The sequence below is a fragment of the Nannospalax galili genome, unplaced genomic scaffold (genome assembly GCF_000622305.1).
Source record: "Nannospalax galili isolate Female #2095 unplaced genomic scaffold, S.galili_v1.0 scaffold413, whole genome shotgun sequence".
NCBI classification, from domain to species: domain Eukaryota; kingdom Metazoa; phylum Chordata; class Mammalia; order Rodentia; family Spalacidae; genus Nannospalax; species Nannospalax galili.
In genome coordinates this window covers 499,729-522,347 of record NW_008333889.1, presented here as the reverse complement: position 1 = coordinate 522,347, position 22,619 = coordinate 499,729, and the positions used below count along the sequence as shown (strand labels likewise).

Here is a 22,619-nt window from a genome sequence, read left to right as displayed (position 1 = left end):
CCCACTCTACATAATGAGTTCCAGGTCAGCTGGGGCTACAGGGAGACCCTGTCTCAAAAAAAAAAATAAAAAAAAAAAAAAACCTGTAAAAATTTTCATTTAAAGAATGAAAAAAACACTGTAATATGATATAAAAATTAATATGGTATAGTATAATTAATTTTTACTACTGCTAGCACAATAAATGATAGTTTCTTATAAGAAATATGCAAAAATATATTGTATTACTAAAAAAAGCCTGGTATAAATATACACACAAAAAAATTAGAGAAAAAAGTTTGCTCTTAGTTTTAACACACATGTATAACCAGAAATAAGTACAGAGACACTCACAAGAATAATACATTAACAAAAAGTTATGGTCAAAAGGTAAGCCAAAATAGTTGAGGTAGGCCTTTTCCTTCATCTTTGAAGCTTGACAATAAACTTAAAAATTATCAGAGTGACAGAGAAGGACACAAAAACTACACTTCAAACAAACTTCTTGTTGGAATTAGGACCTAGTTTGACAAACAGGTTTAATCCACTTGCTCCCAGACTATGCTGTCAAACTGAGGGCTGACGGGTTTCCTCTACTGCTTGAGGGGGGCTGTCAGTATTTGGAGAAGCAGGGTGCTCTTGTATAAGAACATCTCTGCCTGATGTTCTTGCTGGAGGAAGTTCATTATTTGTCTCCTCTTCCCTCGGTGAACTGGTTCCAAGTAATTCATTTGACATCAGAACTTGCAAAGAGTCTATTCCATCCTCAATGTCCATCTGAATCCCCAGAGCTTTCAGAATGTCACATTTGCACATGGGGCATGTGCCGTGGGCTAGAATCCAGGGGTCAATGCAATTCTTGTGGAAAAAATGTTTACAAGTGAGAATACGAACAGTGTCATTAGGCTTATAAGGTTCAAAGCAGATGATGCAGCTATCTGCATTTGGATTTACTTCCTCATCCCCCTCTTTTAATACTCGAACTTGCAGCTGGCCAAAAGCTTCCTTCAGGTCTCTTGTCAATAGCTGCCATCTCCTGTTCTGAATCCTTGCTACCCAAAGTCTCCGGATATGATAAAAGGTGAAATATGCTAAAGTAGCTGTTGTGATGATCATAAAAGAGACAAAATAATGATTCAGCCAGATGATGTGTCTTCTCCCCACCTCAACCATGACTATAACATGAACTCCCTTCCTAATTAAATGCAAAATTTCCATGCCTTTTAAATTACCAATCATAACTGTAACGATGTTGTCAAATGCCTGGTGAGACATGGGGAAAACTTGATTGCCCGTTCCTGGAAAGTTATAGATGATCACTCCGCTGGCTCCCTTCTCAGATGCTACCTTAATTTTCTGTGTGAAGGTACAACCTCCCCGTTCAATGAGTGCCAGCCAGGGCTCTTTGTTCCTTGGTCTGATGAAAATGGTATTGGGATCACACGAATTTTGAGTTTTTCCCTCTGGTGGCACTACAACTCCTGTTATTCTCTTTAAAGTGGAGCTTCTTCCAAAGATCCCAGTCTCTCCCAACTCTGACAACATGCGGTTCCCCACATGAAATGATATGTTCATGTAAGCAGTCCAAACTGCATTTGCTCTGCAACAGTTATGACAAACAAGCCAAATAAAATAGAAGTTCATAAGCCAGGAGGACGCAGTGTTCTTTTGCCAAATGCCAGTCTTAAAGAGATTCATCTCTGTCTTCCACTAATGACTTCAAGAGTCAATCCAACCAAAGGGTTTGACTTCAACATCTGTTGATAATCAGTTCAAAATGAGGAAGAGCAAAATAGCTTCTGGGTGAAAATAAGATCCACTGTCTTCCAACATGTTTCAGAAAGAGAAATTTTTAAGATGTCTTGAGTTTCAGATGTTTTATTAGAGAGAAAAACTTTAGATTGAAAAATTTTTAAAAAGCCCTGTCTCACTACTGTAACTTTAGATACCACTTACTGTTACATGAGGTGATTATGACATAAAAGGCCAAATAGCCAATTAGGTAAGAGTTCAGAGCACAATGTAAATTTATTGGCCTAAGTGTCCAATGTGGGTATGGGTAGTTCCCTTGTGGTTATAAGCTGATTCAATCATTGAGTTACATAAAATGTTGCAGGTGGCACATTAAACTAAAAATAAAACAAACATTTATGCAATAGATGGTGTTTAAAAGCCTCAAAGTGTATGTAAGATTACTATATGACTGTCACATTTCCTAAGAAGTAACTTTTTCTAACAAAATATATAAATATAAATAATTACAAATTAGTATTGTGACCAAAGGAAAATCACTGTCAACTTTAAATAACTTTTTGTATCAAATACACTACATGTATTTGATATAAGCTTTGAGACATTTGTTAATTTTGTCGTTTAGATCTTTAAAGTAAGGCATTCCTCTAACTCCCCTGTCTCATACACTGACAGCACATATAAATGATAGGAATAAAGGCTTTCTATCTAGAGAAGCTTTGTTCTCTGCAGATCTCGACATCTGTTACCAATCCAACAATATTTTGAAGAGGAGAAAGTCGAGGAGTAAAGATTAAATACAGCAGTATTATTCAAGCACAATTCTTCCTTTTTTAATGTATATGCTGATTTTGAAAAGAAAAGCTATAAGGTCAAGACTTAAAAAAGGTACAAGGTCAAGACTTAAAAAAGCCACAAGGTCAAGACTTAAAAACCAACCACTGACAGCAAAAATTGCTACAGATCAGAAAGAGATGATGCTAACAAAATTTTGGGTCAAATTCAGCAAATATCTCTACCAGAAGACCCCATATACACTGCCAACTCTGCCTACATTTTTGCAACCTCCAGTCAATAGGTTTAAATAACTTTAATTCTAAAGAATTAACAAACATAAACTACTACAATTGTTGCTACATACTTTCTTGGAAGAGTATCACCCTGTTACTGTTTTATGAGCTAAAAAGCCAAAGTAAAGATTTTTACCTTTAACAAAGAAATCCTTGGGAAATCTATATGCAGAGTGCCAAAAGCCATTTTAAACTGGACTCACCAGGACTAAGAGACTTAGTACTTTTTACAGTATATGAATTCAACAACATGAGGCAGGAAACAGGAGTTCTTTCTGCTCAAAGAAGAGCGGCATTAATAAGTTGTTGATGAGGGAGGCTCCTGAGGTCCCCAAACACTACAGGCTCTTGTACTTCTTGTTTTCCCAGCAGTACTAGATGATAAGACCTTACTGCTGAAGACACCAAACAACTTGGATGCATGATATAGAAAAAGAAATCTGGAACTGAGCTGAGAGCTTCCTCCCTGCCAGGTAGATGTCATAGCCTAGAAGATGCTATGCAGGCTGCTGGGGGAGAACAGGCATCAGTGGTTTTACCCAGCTGTGATCAATGAGGCTAATGTGTCAGGCAAGATGTGCTCAACTGTGCAGTAGTGGCACTACTGTTGGGAGTAAGCAATTGCTCTCTGATTGGTTTGGAGACCTGCTACAAGAGAGGAGGACTGTGTCCAGTGAAAAATCCATGACTGGGATTTTGTCTAATTGAATCTGCACTGGTCTTGTGTATGCTGTCACCACTGTTGCAATTTCATGAGCAAGTTCCCAGAGTCCTGGAAACCTGCCTCCCTATGTTTATGCATCAACTCTGGCTCTTACAATCTTTCTGCTCCCTCTTCCATAATGGTCTCTGAGCCGTGGGTGGGTGAGCTTTAGTATAGGAGTTCTATCCAGGGACATGGACTCTATAGTCTCTTATTCTCTAAATCTTGGGTCAGTTGTGGTCCCAACCCTAACCAAGGAACTATTAGCAAATGATTACTGTGAGGTAAGGGAAAGTAGATCTTCTTTAAGGGAGTGACTCCGGATAGGCTGCCTAGACTCTAGTTGATGAACTTGCACTAAGGAACATCTGGATACAAATGCTTGACCGGATAAGACTTAACATATATAACAGAATATCTGAAATCTGGTGTGGAGGCTATGGAGGGTTGGAAGGGGGGAAAATGTCTAAATTTGATTAAGATGTATTATATGAAATGCACAAATATTCAATAAAAATATTAGAGAAAAAATTTCATGACTGGGAAGAACAAAAATGTTGGGGGGAGGAACTGAATACTGCTGTTTAGCTAACTTAAAGTGTCAGGCTGTAATCTCAATATTGTTTAAACCCAAAGGTACATAATATTCTGTCTTAATCGAAGAAGCCTCTATTTCTAGTGAACAGTGGTGAATACAGACCCTCCTGGCTGAACAGAGTGCTGAATAAGTGATGGATAAATACTCAGCCTTAAGTCATTTATACTATCCCCACTAATGGTAAAGGAATACTGTGGAAGAAAGAGGCAGAAAGAGTAAAAGATCTGGAAGACAGGGAGAAGGGCTGTGAAACGTCATCTTCTAAGCAAGACAGAGCCGTTACAATCATGAACTCACAGGACCTGCAGTTGCCTGCACTGGGTCTGCACAAGAATGGGTCTGTCAACTGTCAAGCATGGTTGGAGAGGGGCTCAAAGGGTCCTACTCCTCACTCTGAACTATTTCATACTGATGGATTCAGGGAGAGATGGGAACCATTATCTTCAAATGTATGCCAATTGATGACCCCATCAGGCACCAGTATGTAGTCTAATCCAACAGACACACAGATGGCTCTGGTTAAACTAAATGTGTCATTCCAAATGCCTTTAGTCCTGAGAAGGGAAAAGTAGAGATGAGGGGTAGAGATCCGTAAGAATGAGAGGGAGATAAGAAAGGGTGTTGAGGGTAATTGGAACATGCTGTATACATGTACAAAATTGTCAACATAATCAGGTAAAAATTTCAAAAACTGGCACAAATAGGAAAGAAAATGTGGAACCTTTAGCTCACAATGGTTGATTTTCTCTTATAAAGGTCATTAATGACTTCATGTCTATACAACTTCCTGAGGAAAAAGCATACTACATAGAGTATAGACTCATGTAGACTCATCAAGTGCTATGTAAAGATCAAAAGCAGAGAGATATTTTCATCAAAACCACAAAACCCTTTCTTTCAGTTTCTCAATAATACATAGGTGTTTATTTATATACTAGAAAAAAAAATGAAGAGAAATGAGTCAAAACTAAATACAGGAATGACAACTGAACAAAATTTTTAGCTCTGTGCTGTTATCAAAAACCCTAGACATATTCCCTACCTTTTGAGAAGAAAGCAAAAGGCATCCACTAGTGACGCATCAAGAAGGAAATTCTGTCACCATGGTAGATTCACTATGTGAGGGTTTAAAGATCTCTGGCAAACAGAGGTGAATTTCTGTAATACTGCTCTAGATGAGGCCTAAATACTTTATACCTTTTAGTTACATAACAAGTCCTATGAGCTAAAATAATTATTTACAATAAAGTACCCACTCAATCAGTAGCTTTGGAAACCAGATTTCCTGGGTATTAATAAAATCAATCAACCATAACAAATTAAATCAGAATTTAATCCTATAATGAAATTTATTAAAAAGATAAAATTGCTAGAAATCAAAACTTAAGCATTAAAATAAAGCACAAGGATTAAAATGTTAAAAGGAAACCTTAAAACAGTATGGTCAGCTCTTCACTGCATCAATGTCATAATCATAGAAACTTGAAGATTAAGTGAGTATTGCTTTTAACATGTACCAACGTCATTATTTGGCTAAAACAACAATTTCTAACAAAGATAGTTAGAAAGACAACAATTCACTGAGCATGACACGGAGTTTTATTTTCAAAGTGCACACATTTCATCTTCATTAGCTGGGTAGAGAAACTAAGGTTGAAGCTTTCTCTGTGCATACAGGGCAATGAGAGAATTCATCTAATCTTAATTTGCGGAAAAATCTTTGGGCTTCTTAAGGTTTTAGAATGTCACATTTGCACATGGGGCATGTCCTACGGACCAAAAGCCAGGGATCAATGCATGTCTTGTGAAAAAAATGTTTGCAAGTTAAAATACGTATTACATCTTGGGCTTTGTATGTATCAAAACAAACAACACAGCTGTCTTCGTTTGGATCTAGTTCCTTATCCCCTTCCTTGAGCACCCGAAGTTGAAGCTGATCAATAGCTTTCTTCACATCAGCCTTTATCTGTCTTTGCCTCCTGGTGAAAGAATTGGGTACTCGGGGTCTCCAGGCCCAGTAGAGGAAAAGGTAAGCGACTGTGGCTGCCAGGAAGGTAAACAGAGATATAATATAGTGACTCAGCCATGGCATGTGCATTGTCCCCACTTCAATGATGATTGTCACATAGACACCGTTCTGGACCAATTGTAAGAGTTCCATGCCTTTGAGGTTGCCTATCATCACTGCAACTACATTCTCTGTTCCCTGGTGAAACATAGGAAATACCTTGTTGCCTGTACCTGGATAGTTATAGATGATCACCCCATTTGCTCCCTTCTCTGCTGCTACATTGATTTTATGAGTAAAAGTACAGCCTCCCCGTTCAATGAGGGCCAGCCAAGAGTCTCCTTGATCAGGCCTACTGAAGTTGGTCAGTGGATTACAAGCGTTCTTACTCCATCCTTCAGGAAGTACCACGGCACCAGACACCCTTTCCAGAGGAGAATGATTTCCAAACACTCCACTCTCTCCAAATTCTGTTATAATCCGATTTCCCAATTGAAATGTTATATTCAGATGAGCTGTCCATATAGCTTTTCCTTTGGAGTCAGGAAAACTAAGTAGAAGAAAGATGCTAAGCCTCAACAGCTGAGATGAAACAGACCTGTGAGTTGAAGGAGTAAGTCTAGGTGGGTTCATTCCTCCATTAATTAACAAACTTGAAAAACAAAACAGCATGTTGTAAAAGAAGGTAAAGAAGATAGCTTCAGTTGTCTTCAATGGATTACTAAACCACTTAAATGAATGAGGTCTGCATGGATTAAAGATAGCTTGCTCCTTCCAGCATTTTTACTCTTGGTACTTTATCTTACTTATCATGAAAATTCAAGTGATGTTATTAGTGCAATGTGATTTCAAGAAAATTATGACTTCCTAAAAGGTAAATTGTGACATCACAGGCAGTTAAGCCAATCCAGGAGTTGATATTAATGCAATGTATACTGAAATCCTATTGGTTAAAAAGCTACTAAGCAATAAGTCAAGAGGTGTACATGTCTATATATGTGTCTGTATACTAATATATGAATGAAAATATATAGTATATATTATAAACATCACTGAATGAATCCAAAGTGCTGAAGAAAAAAAGTTAGAATTTTAAAAATACAACTCAAGTTTCCTTCCTACATATGAATAGACTGGAAAGATACCTGCCTTTTTCTAAGCCATTCACATTAGTGTATGTTTCTGGATAGGAGTCAATTTTCATTACGGTTCTATGCCACCTCACCTGCCACTCTGTGGACAGCAGGAATAAATCACTCCCACACTCTTTTGACATTAAATGCTTACACCAAGTCTGAAGATTCAATACAAGGAAAAATAAAAGAAAAACATATTGTTTTCTGACACAGACCCATCTTGCAAGGCAAATCCACCATGGTTCATTGAGTCTGTTGCTAAAAATCCTATTATGTGCTAGGTAAATTCAAAGTATGGAACAGATATTGAAATAAAAGACTTCGTCATAGCTGATTATCCAATGAGAGAAGATTTGAAGCAAACAAACACAGATATGAATAACTTCAAATTGTGGCAAGAGCTCTGAAGAAAAAGCACAAAATATGGAAAAGATTACATGGAATGGGGAAACACGTTCGTGCTTCTTTAAGAAACTGAAAGTTCAAAGCAAGGAATGGGTAGCAAGGTTGAAGGCAGAAGAAACGGCAGCTTCATGCTCTCCTGATGGGAAAGAATATGACTAGTTAAAAGATCTGAAAGAATACGAGCGTGTCAAAGAGGGGAAGGCAATGAAGGAGGAAAGGCAAAGAGTTCGGCAGCTTAAATACTAAACTGGGGAACTTGAGTTATGTCCCAGAACCTGAGAAACATACTAGAAACTTCTACACATAGGAGATGACTTAAATGCCTTTCAAAAATATTTTATTTATTTTGAATCCTTGCCTGAAATCTTTTCACAATCAATAAATTGACAATACTCATTCAAACATCTCCTAAGTATATAAAACAGCTTCTGTATATCAGGCGGCTGCAAAGCTTTGAAGACACAAAAAGAAAAGACCCTTTTTGCTTGGGAGGATCATGCGCAAATGAGATCTAACACTGAAGACACAGGCATGTTGGGAGAATTTGTCACTTTGACAAAAACACTTATTTATTGTACAGATTCCCAATTCCTACAATTTTTATGTAGGCATGAACTGTCTTTATAGGTGGGATCTTCCCATTTTCAGATGGAGAATGAATTCCTGCTTGATTCTATTAAGTGACAAAGTGAGGCCTCATTAGGAAGAGTTATACATCAATACATTAGAGACTACTGGTTAAATTTGTAATTATTTAATCTTTAGGAAAGGGATTAAAAATAATGTGATTCTGACACCGCTTTTTATTTTATTGAAGCTTTTTTTCTTTTTGAGACAGGGTCTCGTCAAACTTACTGTCCTTCTAATCCTCCTGCTTTCCTCTTCCAAGTGCTAGGAATACAGACTTGTACCACCACACCCAGCTGCCTTTGCTGATTTTGAATGAGCAAAGTATTAATTTTTTTCAATGTATATCAGATTTTTGTGCATTTCATAGAAAAAGTCTTAATCATCTTTCTATCCCCTCCCTCTTCTGCGCCCCCCATATGGAGTAAAGAATTTTAGATAGTAACAATATTCTGACTTAAAATATATCTCAAATTAAAAGGTTTCTTGTTAAACTGAACAAATTAAGTTGCAAGAATTTAGTAAAATTGTTGCATTTTCCTAGTCATATAAGTTATTAAGGCAATGGTGGCTAAAATTACCTTTCTATTCTGCCCTAGTCCTAGGGCAAAATGCTCCAAATAAAAAAATGATCTTCTACATAAAACAATTGCTCTCAAGCAGGTGTAATTTTGTCCTCCAAGAGGACTTTTTCTATTTTTAGAGACATTTTTGACTGTTAAAACTGGGAAATGTTGCTGACATACTGTGGCAAGAGGCCAAGGATGCAACTAAACATCTTAAAATGCCGAGAGCAGTATCACATGACACAGGCAGACCTGGCCCAAAATGTCACAGAAAAGGCTAGGAATGCCTGTGCTATTGGAACAACTTTAGGAGAGAGAAGTTATCTCCAAACTCTCTCATCCCTGATAGATTATAAGGTCTGAACTCTTGCTACACAGCACAATTTTGTAATAGCCAATACACCTATCAAGTAAGATGCTCTCAGAACTTGCCTCCAATATCCCAGTTTTTTTTCCTAGCATAGACGCAGGAGGGATCTCTTCAAACAACCCTGCTATTTCATAAGGTATGGTTGTCAATTATATCTATTTAATCAGGACTAGAGCCAAGAATCTTCTATCCTGGGGGCAGAATGGTTAAACAGAGCAGAAAAGGGGAATAGATGATTGATGCTACTGTAACCTGTTCCTTTTAAAACAATTACTCGATACATAGACTTTTAGCATCTGAGTATTGAAGCTATTTATTTTGTGGAATCTTGCAGGCAGACTAAGGAAATTTAAAATACAGCATTAGTGTTGGAAGATCCAACAGTTCACTTGTCCCCATTCCTTATATCTTTCCATTCTCCTTTTTGAGTACATTGGCTTTCTTCCTAAGTTGGCTCCCTTCATTATCTCCCAACGTAGCTACTGTTCCAATTACCCACAGGCACACAGCACCCAGAGGAATAATGGGACATTTCTTTTGCATTCCCCTTTAAGAGCAAAGGAAAATATTTTTCCCAGATACTTATCAAACTTCCCTTAACATCTCTGGCTAGAACTACTTCACGAATTCATATTTAATAGAACCCATGAAAACTGGAGGTTGACCACTGTGATTGGCTTACATTAATCACTGTTTATCTTGTGAAAAAGCACTGTCCTGGTTGAACACATGGTCATTGGGAAGGTGAAGTTGTCAGTGCTCTGCTCCCAAGCAAGAAAGCCAGGAAATAGAAGGTAAAAATCACTACTGCAGACTAAATTCTTGGGGCATACTCCAAGAAATATTTAAGTCATCACCAACTAAAACAAATAGGACATGAATGCCACACAAAGTACCAACATCAGCCTAAGGGCAAAGGACTCAACAAACATAGTCATCTTCTTTAGGAGGGTATGACCTTGATAACAGAAAAGTTATATGCAAACTGAGGACGTATATGTATGTTTCTGTAACACTCAACACCTAGGGAAATTTTGAGGACCATTATAACCACCATTAAAAAATGGGAGAAAAAAATTAACTTATCTCCATTCCTGCTGTTTTTTGGCAAAGTTGGATACAAAATACTCAAGTATTCAGAAATCCCCACTCTGATAAGGAAAAATAACCAAATACACTGATACTGTACTTAACAGCATCTGTAAGATATACAGAAAATAGAAAGGTTTTAATAAAACACCCCACAGGCCTTAGTATCCAGAGTGACGATAAAACATCTCTAGGAACCCACAAAGCACACTTATTTTGCATTTAAGCTAAAAATTGACAGCTCTGTATGTTTTCTGCAAAAAAAAAAATCATAATGGGGTTTGAGAGTAATGAAATGAAATGATGGCTCAAAGTGGTTTACCAAAAGTAACAAAAATTTTCTGAAAGCAGAACCCTTTATTCTTTTTTAAAAAATCTTCTTATTGAATTTTTGCATATTTCATATATAACATCTTAATCATCTTTATAAACCCTTCCCCATTGATTCCATCCCATAGCTCCCCCTACCCAGGGGAATTCAAATATTTTGTCATTTGTACTAAGGCCTAACAAGTCAAGTTAGTGTCCCCAGTTGTCCCTCAGTACAAGTTCATCCACTGAAGTCTAGTCAGCCTATCTAGAGAACCTCTCTTTAAGAAGATCAGCTCTTTCTCACCTAACAGTAATCAGCTGCTAATAATTCTTCAACTACAATTGGTCCATTTCCACAGTTCTGTGTTGGGTTTTTGTCTGCTTGAGTTTGCATGGGTCTTGTGCATGCTGACACCATTGCTGTAGGTTACAAAGAGAAGACTCTCAGGAGACTGTGGGACTCTATTTCCTTATGGTCATATACCTCATCCCTGGTTCTCAAAATTTTTCCACCCCCTCTTCCACAATGGAAATTATATTTGTTTAGGAATGTGACTCTAGGATCTATGACATCTCCAGCTATGTGTATTTGGCTAGGTTTATAATGCCACACAAGTTTCCTCCCACTGAGTGGGTTGACTACCCCCAAGATAAAAGTGCCACTACTGTCCTGATGAAGTGAGAGGGGCCATTTGTGGTATCAATGTTAAAACCTTTATTCTTACAATAAAATTTTACTTTCAAATTATATTTCATTGTACATTTATAAATCCTAATTGCATATTAATATGTTTTTTCTAGAATTTATAAGTCAGTCATTATGGCCATTTATTCACTCAAACAGATATGCAGAAATTAGAGAGAAAATATACTTTAAATACAAATAAACATTTTCATTGTTTGAGAATTTTATACACACATATAATGCTTTGTCCTAACTGTTGTCAATGCAGGAGAGTGCGTTTGAATACACTAAATACAGAATACAGTAAATTTTGAAAATTATATATGAGCTTCTGAATTATTTCCATATTCACACATGGATGTAGGGAAGGCACAGATGGCAGAGAGAGCTGGATGGCCCTGTAAGAATGTGGAAACACAGGAGCCATGTCCAAGGACCCAACTCTGCAGACTCTTATTCTTTTTGGACATCCACGTCCTTTTGTGTTCATGGCCTTCTGTTGCATGAGGGAGCTTCACTGATGCGAGCTGAAAGAAGCTTTAGTATTCTCTCTACCCCTTGTTCCATGATGATCCATGGCCTTAAGTGTAGAAGTTCTATTGTAGATATGTCTCTTAGACTTAGGCAATTCACAGACACTTACCCAGGGCTCAGGTACCACTGTGGAAGAAGGGGCAGAAAGACTGTAAGAGCCAGGGGAGAAGATGCATAACCACATGGAAACACAGTCTTACAGCTCCTGGGACCTTGCTTGAATGAACCTATAACAATGGTTTCAGCATGCATAGAACTGTGGAAATGGGCAGCAGGCCCCAGTGTTAGCTGAAGAACTATTGGCAGCTGAGTACCACTGGGTGAAGAAGAGCTGATTTTCTTAAACGGAGGGACTCTAATAGGATGAGTAGGCCCCAGTGTATGAATGTGCACTGAGAGACATCTGAGGACATGAACTTGGCTCAATAGACCTTAATACAAATGACAGAATGCATGAAATTCAGTGTAGGGGAATACCAGAGGGAAGGGAGTATAATGATTAAGATATTCTGTACAAAATACACACAAAAAAATCAATTAAATTGTACCAAAAAAGAGAGCATGGGAACACAGGAGAGGTCTCTTAACTTGGTGGCAAGTACCCATAGATCTGAGTTTTAAAGGCGATTCTAACTAGACATATGTGATGGAAGAAGGTGGTAGAGTAGGAGGAGGAGGAAGAACTGGCAGAACTCCTGCCATCAGAAAGCTCCTCACTGAGCTCAAGATTGTTAGAGGCCCAGACCCAGGAGCATGGGACAGGCCTTACAGGATGGAGACCGGAGAAGCAAGGCAGCAGGGCTGGGAGGGTTGCCTTACGGAGATTCTTCTCCAGGATGCAGCTCACTAGCAGGGAGCTGAAGACATCAGCAACCACGAAAGCCAGTTCAAGGTGGAACTAGAGCCAAGTCTCATTCAAAACTGACCCCAGAAGCTTCAAGAGGAAATTTCTTGACTCTTTCTCCTGCTGAGATCTGGATTCTATTACTAGCCTTAGGTAGAGCTAGGTTTTGATTTAAGAAAAAGAAGGCCACCTGTCCAAAGCAGTGTGGCCAAAGCCGGCCATTAAATATACGCTATCACAAAACTCATCATGGTATTTATTTGTTACTTATGTTCACTGTACAATTACATTAACAGCCCTTGCAAATGAAATAGATTAAAAAGACAAATCCCAAACAGTCACAGTCCATTTTAACACAGCATAGCACTGATTATAATTTCTTATTATGTATTCTAGGCTTACTGTTCTTACCTATTTGCCTATATAACTATGTGAAATCTGAGGGAAGATGACCTTGTATTCGAGTTCAGAAGCTCCAAGAGACCTTTGTGGTCTTAAATAAAGCAAATACTGATGGATATTTCTCAAACATGCAATGTGGCACTGACTTAAAGGAGACCGTGGAAGGGTGATTATCATAGTCACTTTTATCACACAGAGATGAATGTTTTCCATTGCTTTTACCTGGCCCACAAAATCATTCCCATAGTCCCTCATCCTCACCACATTTTAGTTGATCTTAATTTATTTCACTTCTTTTCTAAGGAAAAAGTACTAAAGTTCACAGTGGTATTCCTGCTTGAAAATCTCAGGTGGCTGTCCCTAAAGCTTCAGGAACGGCAGGCAAGCCTCTCCACAGTCTGCTCTTCTGTGTTCCCATCCATCTTCATTTTCTACTATCAGTCCTAAATTTCCAGTTCTTCAATTAAATCAGTTTAGTTTCCTGTGTTCCTGTTACAACAATCAGCACATAACAGTTTGTACAGGCTTTATCTATTCTGTTAATCTTGATTTGTCTGTCCTTGCAGAAGATACTGTGAAACAGCCCTGTGTGCTTCATTCTCTGTACTGAACACCCCCTTGTAGTGTAGCGTGATTTAGAAAGTCCTGCAAGGGGTAAGATTTATTTCCTTGCCCCTTTAATCTCTATGCCCTAGTGACTGCCTGGCCATAGACTGGAGCAGAAGTGATAGATGTCAGCCTCCATGCTTCAGCTTTGAGAGCCTTTACACTCTTCCCGCACTCTCTAGAACTTCTGCTACCCTGAAGTGAACAAGGCTATCCTGACAGAGGATATGAAACTAATTAAAGAAAAGTCCAGCTTTCCTAGTGGAGGCAATTTGACATTAATCTGTAGATGGACATACAAGAGCAAACAGAAGATGAGCAGAGTTGTCTATATGATCTAAAGATGACCAGAGACATGAATAGGCTTTGGTAAGACCTGGAAACTCCCAGTCAACCCACAGATTCCAGAGAAATATAATGTGCTAATTCCCAGAGAAACAAAGAATAAGGGGGTGGGCTGCTATGCAGCATAGCAACCAAGAGACCACTCTTACAAAATGATTGATCTTATTAAGGTTTGGAGGGAAGGGACTAATCCTATTCTTATTTTGGTTGTACCAATATCCTGGCAAAGGTTCTATATCATCATAAGTTCTGAGTGAAACATGATTTAAGTTGATATTACCATTATCCTCCTTATTCTAATCTATAACATTTCTTGTGCAATAAACTTGTCTAATTAATGATGCATTCATCAAGGTAACTATTTCAGTAAGAGTACAGATTAGTTAGAATGTGAATAATTAAAGGTGATCAATCTTTAACTCTTCTGTATATTGAATACTTGTATCTTGATTTTTACAGCCATGCCTGAATGAAAAGAGAACTGAGTATTTATAAGCTAGCCAACTCCCTTTATTTATACTTTAATGAGAGTAAACCAAAGTCACACCCTTTCCTTTGTTCTAAATCAAAGTCCAGGACTACAAAACTGTAATTTTAAATCAGGAACAACAATGTTTCATTCATATTCAATCTAGCAAGTAGAATATAACTTGGGAGAAATGTTATAATATCCAGGAGGTAATCAGGGAGAAGTTCTAGTTTTGTTTGTTTTGCTTTCATTTAAAGGGATATGAGTTGAGTATTCCAAAGAAAACAAAGTTACTATCTTTATTTGAAGATAGATCAAAATTATCTTCACATTAATCATTTAGAATAGATCTTTGCGAAGTATAGAACAGGTAACATACTTAAAAAAGGGATAAATACACTCAACAAGGATTCTTTGAACTATCATGGGAACTACTTCCATTCTCTTAACAGTCTACTCTGCTTCTCTTGCTAAGATATAAGGGTGAACACCAAATGGTTCTGCAGGCTATTCTGGGGCTCAGATACTTCTAAGGTTTTCTAAAACCTAAAAGCTTCTAAACCTTTCTAAGCCACCACTAGTCACTGAAGATTTACATGAGCTTTGCCTTCCTAAAATATCGAAATCTCACAAGCAAGTACGAACGCTGAATGGGCATGTAGAAGTCAGATAGCTGCAGAAAGGATTAAGGAGATTTTTCCATTTAGTTCCCTTACATTCTTTTCTATCTTATAGGTTAAAAAATAAATAAAATCCATTCTCGTTATGTGGGTAATTCAATTCCTTCTGGGAAGCATCAGGGAAGAAAACAGTATGAACTCAGCACACTTGGAAACCATGTGCAGAAGCGCAGGACTGTGTGACAAGCAGGAAATCCCAGCTCTGCTACCTGCTACGAGGGTGCGGTGAGCCACGCTGAGCTTCAGTGTTCTTTTCTATAGGATGGGAATGTAATGCCTGCCTCTAGAAACTATGGGGACTATAAGATGACATATTTCATACCTATTTATGAATCCCCAAGCATAATGCTAGCTTAGTAGGTGCTGAATAAACAGGTTTTCTTCCTACCTGATCCCATATAATCTTTTCTTCTATTTTCCAACTAATAAGATTTTTCTCATCCTTCAAGGTCCATCTATCTTAAAACCTCTTGGCAAAACAACCTTTTCCTATGACTCATTATTTTTATACATTTTCTGCCTTATATCATAGGTAATGAGATGATGATGTATCTGTTTGGACTTTCCCCTGTAAATGGAATTATTGCCTTACTTACCTTTTAAACATCTTTTTCCTTCCTCCTTTCCCTATGCTAGCACAAGAAAACTTACGCAAAATTCCTGGCAAATGTTTGACTTTTTAAGTACTTACTCTTGAAAATAATAAGATATATGCAAATTTTATTACCTTCGCTTTATATGTCCACTAATTAAAATCCAAAACAAAACTAGAATAAACATTTGATAAGTCTTCCTTCAGCTAAAAATTATAGTGACAAGAACTGTCCAGATAAAGGCTTTTTAATTTAGTATCAGAGGATCAGGGGCGATTTGCCTTACATCTTCTCCCAAACTCAAGAATAAATTCCAACAGATCTCTGTTGCTGAAATAGGTACTCAATATACAAATGCAACCAAAAGTAATACAAAATTTCCAATACCTAGTAAGAAGCTTTTACTGGCTAAAACTGCAATTTCCTTCCTTTTTTCTTTTCTTTTTTTATATTTTTTAGAAGCAGTATTTCATTACAGCTTTAACATACTCAATAGCAGATTCCAGAGCAAAGATTACATCTCTTTCAAAAGTGGCTATAAAAAAATTTAGGTTCTCTGTTGAATTAATACAGTTATACAATATTGAACTCAGTATAAGCCCTGTAAAAAATAAAATTAAATGAATTTTTAACCTTTTAAAAGATCTGCATTTTATTTTAATATTTAAATGTACTGTTTCTTACAGAAAAACTCATTATTTTTGCTAATAACACTGAGATGTTGAAGCATGCATCTCTAATCTGTATGCATCTGATTACTACTAGTCATAATCGGTTGCACTCGGATCCTAAGCACTTGTGTATGTCTATAAAGTCATCGGGTAGATTTCAATGGTAATGTTTACCACTTCTACTAATTAAGATGACCTAAATTTTTATGCTTCCTCCTCAAATATAATTCATTTTTTTAAATTTGATTTTTTGTGTGTGTATATATCACATAGAACATCCCAAACCATCATATTCAACTATACAACCACTTCCCAGATGAGAGCCTCCCATAGCCTCACTACCCCAACTAGAGCCCTTATACTCTGTTATCCCTGCTACTGTCCACTGTGTTGTCAGCACCCCCAGCCATTCCCCACTACTTGCCGTTCTGGAGAATCTAGTCAGCCTATCTAGAGGTCTTTGTTTTAGGAAGGTCAGCTGTTCCTCATCTAGCAGCAATCACTTGTCAATATTCCTTCAGATAATATTGGAGTCTGCTATTCATTTTCCCAGTTCTATGCTGGATTACTATCTGGGAGTCCCTTGGGCCACCTGGCCAACAACTCAAAAGAAGGTATCTCCGATCTGGCATTGTTGCTTGTTAGGTAGCCTTTAGCTATACATAGGGAGTCTTAAAAAATTATATTGGACCTTTAATCCTTGATTATACTTTCCTTTTGAGTGTTTAAGGCAATACAGTTGGCACAGATAAGCCAATTTATTTTTACTCTTAAGGCCGTTTGAGGATCTGTTCCTCGGGGGTCACTTGGGCTTAGGAGGCGCCCCTGGCTCTCTTCTTTTACTAGTTCTGCCTATGTGAAGACAAGTCAAAGGTCCTGCATGACCATGGATGGCTTCACTTGGAAGCATGGAGGAAATGTTTCCTCTGTGTTAACCCTCCTCTTTGTAGATGTCCTGGACACTGGTTCAAGTCCATGTTGTGGGGTCTCCTCAGCCTCCTTGATCAAGAGGACAGGTGACCCACCACAATTACAGGACATTTTGAGAGATGCTCATAGTCCCCTGAAAATAGTTGACCTAGGAGGGCAAGGAGCAAAAACTGTCCTTTATGTCCCTCTGACAAAATTATTATAGGCCTCAAAGTATGTCTGTTAAACATCCAAGAAGGTTAGTTCCACCAGTCTCATACTTTTAATTACTGAGTGTCATGTAGACAAATCTTGGGCAAAGACTAACTGTTCTCAGATAAACCTTACCTAGACATATAATTCTTTATCTGCTATGTATAATTTGTCAGTAGGTTGTTGGACTAATATGGTTTCCTCTGGTTTTTAAAAACAGTGAGGCATTATTTATCTCTCGCACTGTCTAACCCCTCCATCATGATTTCGCCAGTCAAGGTTCCCCCAGTTTCCCCCTTTCTCCCTTAATAATACCCTACTCTTATGGTCCTACCTCTCTTGAGCTCCTTCTTTCCCTTTATCGCCTAGATTCCTTGTATAGCCTTCCCTCCCCCCTCACTTAAACTAACCCAATTTTTATCGATATCTACCTTATAAATGCCTGTTTCCTACTGTTCTTCTCTTTCAGGTTCTTTCTTTCCATTACCTCCCTGGTTCCTTTCCATTATCCTGGTTCCTGTAGTTATTATTACTAGATATATACTCACTTACCAGGATTTGGTTCTAGGGTCCACATATGAGGGAAAACATACACCGATTTTTTTTTTCTGAGTCTGTGTTACTTCATGTAGTATAACAGTTTCTACTTCCATCCATTTACCTGCTATTTCCATGATTTCACCTTTCTTTACTGCTGAGAAAAACCTCATCATATAAATGAACCACATTTTCATAGCAACAAACATGGATGTCCAAGTGTCTCTGCAATAGGATGAGTTCCTTGGGTATATACCAAGGAGTGGTATAACTGGGTCAAATGGTAGGTTCATTTGTAGTTTTTAAAGAGTTCTCCGCACTGCTTTCCATAGTTGTTGAACAAGTTTGCAATCCAACCAGCAGTGAATGAGCATTCCCCTTTCCCCACAGCCTTTCAAACATTTGGTATCATTTGTTCTCTTGATCTTAGCCAGTCTGACTGGAATAAGATTATATCTTAAAGTGGTTTTAATTTGCATTTCCTTAATTACTAGTGATGTTGAAACACCTTTTAAGATGTTTCTTAACCATCTTTATTTCTTCTTTTGAGAACTCTCTGTTCAGCTCCTTAGCTCATCTTTAAATTCGGTTACTTCCTTTCTTGATTCTTTGTTTTTTGAGTTCAGTATATAGTCTGGATGTTAAACCTCCGTCAGATGTGTGGCTGGGTGAAGATTTTCTCCCATTCTGTGGGTTTTCTCTTCACTTCCTTGGTTGCTGATTTTGATGTACAGAAGCTTTGTAGTTAAATGAGGCCCCAATTATTGATGCTTGACCCTCTTTCCTGAGCAATTGATGTCCGGTTTAGAAAATTCTTTCCTACACCTATATCTTGTAGGTTTTTGCCAATGTTTTCTTCTAATAGTTTCAGAGTTTCAGGCTTTACATTGAGGTCTTTGATCCACTTAGAATTGACTTTTGCGTAAGATGTGCAAGGGAGGGGTTTAGTTTCATTCTTCTACAGGTGGAGATCCAGTTTTGCCAGCACCATTTGCTGAACATGCTGTCTTTCCTCCAGTGAATGTTCCTGGCTCCTTTGTCTATCAGGTGGCTGAAATTGCATGTATTCATATTAGGGTCTTCAATTTTGTTCCATTGATCTATGGGTCTATTTCTGTGCCAGTACTCATTCAATTTTATAACTTACAGCATTTATACTGAGTTCAATATTGTATAAGTGCATTAATTCAATTGTGAACCTAAAAATTTACAGTCACTTTTAAAAGAGATGTATACTTGGTCTGGAAATTGGTGCTGACTATGTTAAAGCTGTAATGAACTGCTTCCTCTAATCAAGTGGTTATTAAATTTAAAAAAATTTTAAAAAGACATGGAGTAGTTGAACAGATTATGAAACAAAACCCATCTTTTTGTTGTCTGCAAGAAACTCATCTCACTTTCAAGGGCAGGCACTACCTTAAGGTGAAAGAATGGGAAAAAATATACCAAGCGAATGGTACTAGGAAAAGAGCAGGCATTGCAATTCTAATAACGGACAAAAGACTTTAAAGTAAAATTAATCAGGAGAAAAAGAGGGCCACTTCATTGTGATCAAAGGAACAATTGACCAGGAAGATATTATAATCATGAATCCATGAAACTCTGGTGCACCCACTTCATAAAGTCGGTACTACAGGACTTTAAGACCCAGATTAATCCCAACTCATTAATAGTGGGGGACTTCAATACACCATTGTCTCCATTAGATAGGCCAACAGGACAGAGAATTAACAGAGACACATCTAAATTAAACAATACCATACATCAAATGGGCCTAAAAGACATCTATTTAATATTCCACCTGAGCACCAAAGAATACACTTTCTATTCAGCACCCATGGAACTTTCTCCAAAATCGACTATATACTGGGGCACAAAACAAACCTCAATAAATACAAAAATCTTGAAATAATTCTATCCATACTATCAGACATCAATGTGATAAAGCTTAAAATTAACACTGGAAAAAATACTAGTAACTATATGAACACAAGGAGATTAAACACACACTACTGCATGATGAATGGCTCAAAGGAGAAATTAAGAAAGGAATAAAAGTATTCCTGGGAATAAATGAAAAGCACAATACAAGACAACCAAACCTTTGGGACATGATGAAAGCATCCTTATAGGGAAGTTTATAGCTCTAAGTGTCTACATTAAATAATCAGAAAGAACACAAATAAATGACTTAACAGTGCAACTCAAGACACTTGAAAAGAAACTACAAATGAAACCCAAACCCAGGAGACAAGAAGAAATAACAAAAATCAGGGCAGAAATTAATGAAATAGAAACAAAGAAAACAATACAAAGAATCAAGGATTCCAAAAGCTGCTTCTTTGAAAAGATAAACAAGATTGACAGTCCACGAGACACGTGAACAAAAAGAAAGAAAAAGCACCTCCAAATCAACAAAATCAGAGATGAAAGGGGAAACACCACAACAGGCAACAGAACGATCCAGAACATTATATGGGAATACTTTAAAAACCTATACAGTACTAAATTTGGAAACCTAAAAGAAATGGACATGTAGTTAAAAGCCTGGGAACCGCCAAAACTAAACCAAGAAGAGATCAATAGCTTAAACATACCCATAACACATAAGGAAATTGAAATGGCAATACAAAACATACCAGCTAAAAAAAATTCTAGGACAAGATGGATTTACAGCAGAATTCTACCAGATATTTAAAGAAGAACTACAGCCGTTACTACTTAATTTATTCAAAAAGATAGAAATGGAGGGAGACCTTCCAAATTCCTTCAATGAAGCAAGCATCACTCTAATACCAAAGCCAGGTAAAGATACAACAACAACAACAACAACAACAACAACAAAAAAAAAAACTATAGACCTATATGCTTAATGAACATAGATGCAAAAATTCTCAACAAAATACCTGCAAATCGCAAAGGGGCACACATCATAAAGATCATCCACCATGATCAAGTTAGCTTTATTCCAGAGATGCAGGGATGGTTCAATATACGTAAGTAAAGAAATGCCATAAATCATATAAATGGGCTCAAAGACAAGAACCACATGGTCATCTCAATACATGCAGACAAGGCCTTTGACAAAATTTAACATACATTTATGTTCAAAGTCATAGAGGGAATTGGACTGAAGAGAACATACCTCAACATAATTAAAGCTATATACAACAAACCCACAGCCAACATCATTCTAAACGGGGAAAAACTGGAAGCATTCCCATTAAAATCAGGAACCAGGCAAGCCTGTCCACTCATTTTTAACATACTTCTTGAAACTCTTGCAAGAGCAATAAGACAAGAGAAGGAAGTTAAAGGAATGATAATTGGAAAAGAAGAGATCAAATGCTCCCTTTTTGCAGATGATATATTATATCTAAGCGACTACAAAAATCCACACCAGAAAACTCCTAGACATTAACACTATGTTCAGCAAAGTGGCAGGGTTAAAAATTAATCTACAAAGGTCTGTAGCCTTTCTATATACCAATCACAATCAATAAGAGGAAGAGTACATGGAAACACTCCCTTTCACAAGATAGCTGCAACAAAAAAATACAATATCTTGGAATAAACCTGACCAAAGACATTAAGACCTCTACAATGAAAATTTTAAATCTTTGAAGAAAGAGGTTGAGGAAGACATCAAAAGATGGAAGTACCTCCCATGCTCATGGATTGGAAGAATTAATATTGTGAAAATGACCATCCTACTAAAAGCCATTTATAGATTCAATGCAATGCTAATCAAATCCACAAGACATTCTTCACAGAATTGGAAAAAAACCATCCTAAGATTCATATGGAAGCACAAAAGTCCTTGGATATCCAAAGCAAACCTGAGCACTAAGAGCAATGCTGTGGGGATTATTATACCAGACTTTAAACTGTATTACAGAGCTATAGCCACAAAAACAACATGGTACTGGCACAAAACATAAACTCGTAGATCAATGGAACAAAACTGCAGAACAAAATATAAGGACATGCAATTTCAGCAACCTGATATTTGACAAAGGGACCAAGAACATTCACTGAAGGAAAGACACCATGGTCAGCAAATGGTGCTGGCAAAACTGGATCTCCACCTATAGAAGAATGAAACTAAAACTTTATCTTTCACCTTGCACAAAAGTCAACTCCAAATGGATCTAAGACCTCAATGTGAAGCCTGAAACTCTCAAACTATTAGAAGAAAACATTGACAATAGCCTACAACATATAGGTGTAGGAAAGGATTTTCTAAACCAGACATCAATTGCTCAGGAAACAAGGTCAAGAATCAACAAATGGGACCTCATTAAACTAAAAGGCTTCTATACATCAAAAGAAGCAGCCCACAGAATGCAGGAAAGTCTTCACCAGCAACAAATATGACAGGGGTTTAACATTGAGAATATATAACGAACTCAAAAAACAAAGAATCAAGAAAGAAAGTAACCCAATTAAAAGATGGGCTAAGGACCTGAACAGAGAGTTCTCAAAAGAAGAAATAAAGATGACTAAGAAGCATCTT

At 37.4% G+C, this 22,619-nt stretch overlaps 3 protein-coding genes across 12 annotated transcripts in view; all 3 read right to left on the bottom strand.

Moving 5' to 3' along the window:
* The window catches only part of Cadps2 (calcium dependent secretion activator 2), a 595,026-nt gene that overhangs the window by 389,843 nt on the left and 182,564 nt on the right, over positions 1–22,619 (bottom strand). The gene's annotated exons all lie outside the window — the stretch shown is intronic.
* Rnf133 (ring finger protein 133) lies at positions 547–1,677 on the bottom strand. Its single transcript, XM_008828888.1, has one exon. The coding sequence runs from the start codon at positions 1,675–1,677 to the stop codon at positions 547–549; it is 1,131 nt and encodes a 376-aa protein (XP_008827110.1).
* On the bottom strand, positions 5,832–6,782 carry Rnf148 (ring finger protein 148). The gene has a single exon (XM_008828866.1). The coding sequence runs from the start codon at positions 6,780–6,782 to the stop codon at positions 5,832–5,834; it is 951 nt and encodes a 316-aa protein (XP_008827088.1).

What these genes read in the sequence shown, in the direction of transcription:
- Rnf133 (XM_008828888.1), bottom strand. Translation starts at nt 1,677, where the DNA reads ATGAATCTCTTTAAGACTGGCATTTGGCAAAAGAACACTGCGTCCTCC.
- Rnf148 (XM_008828866.1), bottom strand. Translation starts at nt 6,782, where the DNA reads ATGCTGTTTTGTTTTTCAAGTTTGTTAATTAATGGAGGAATGAACCCA.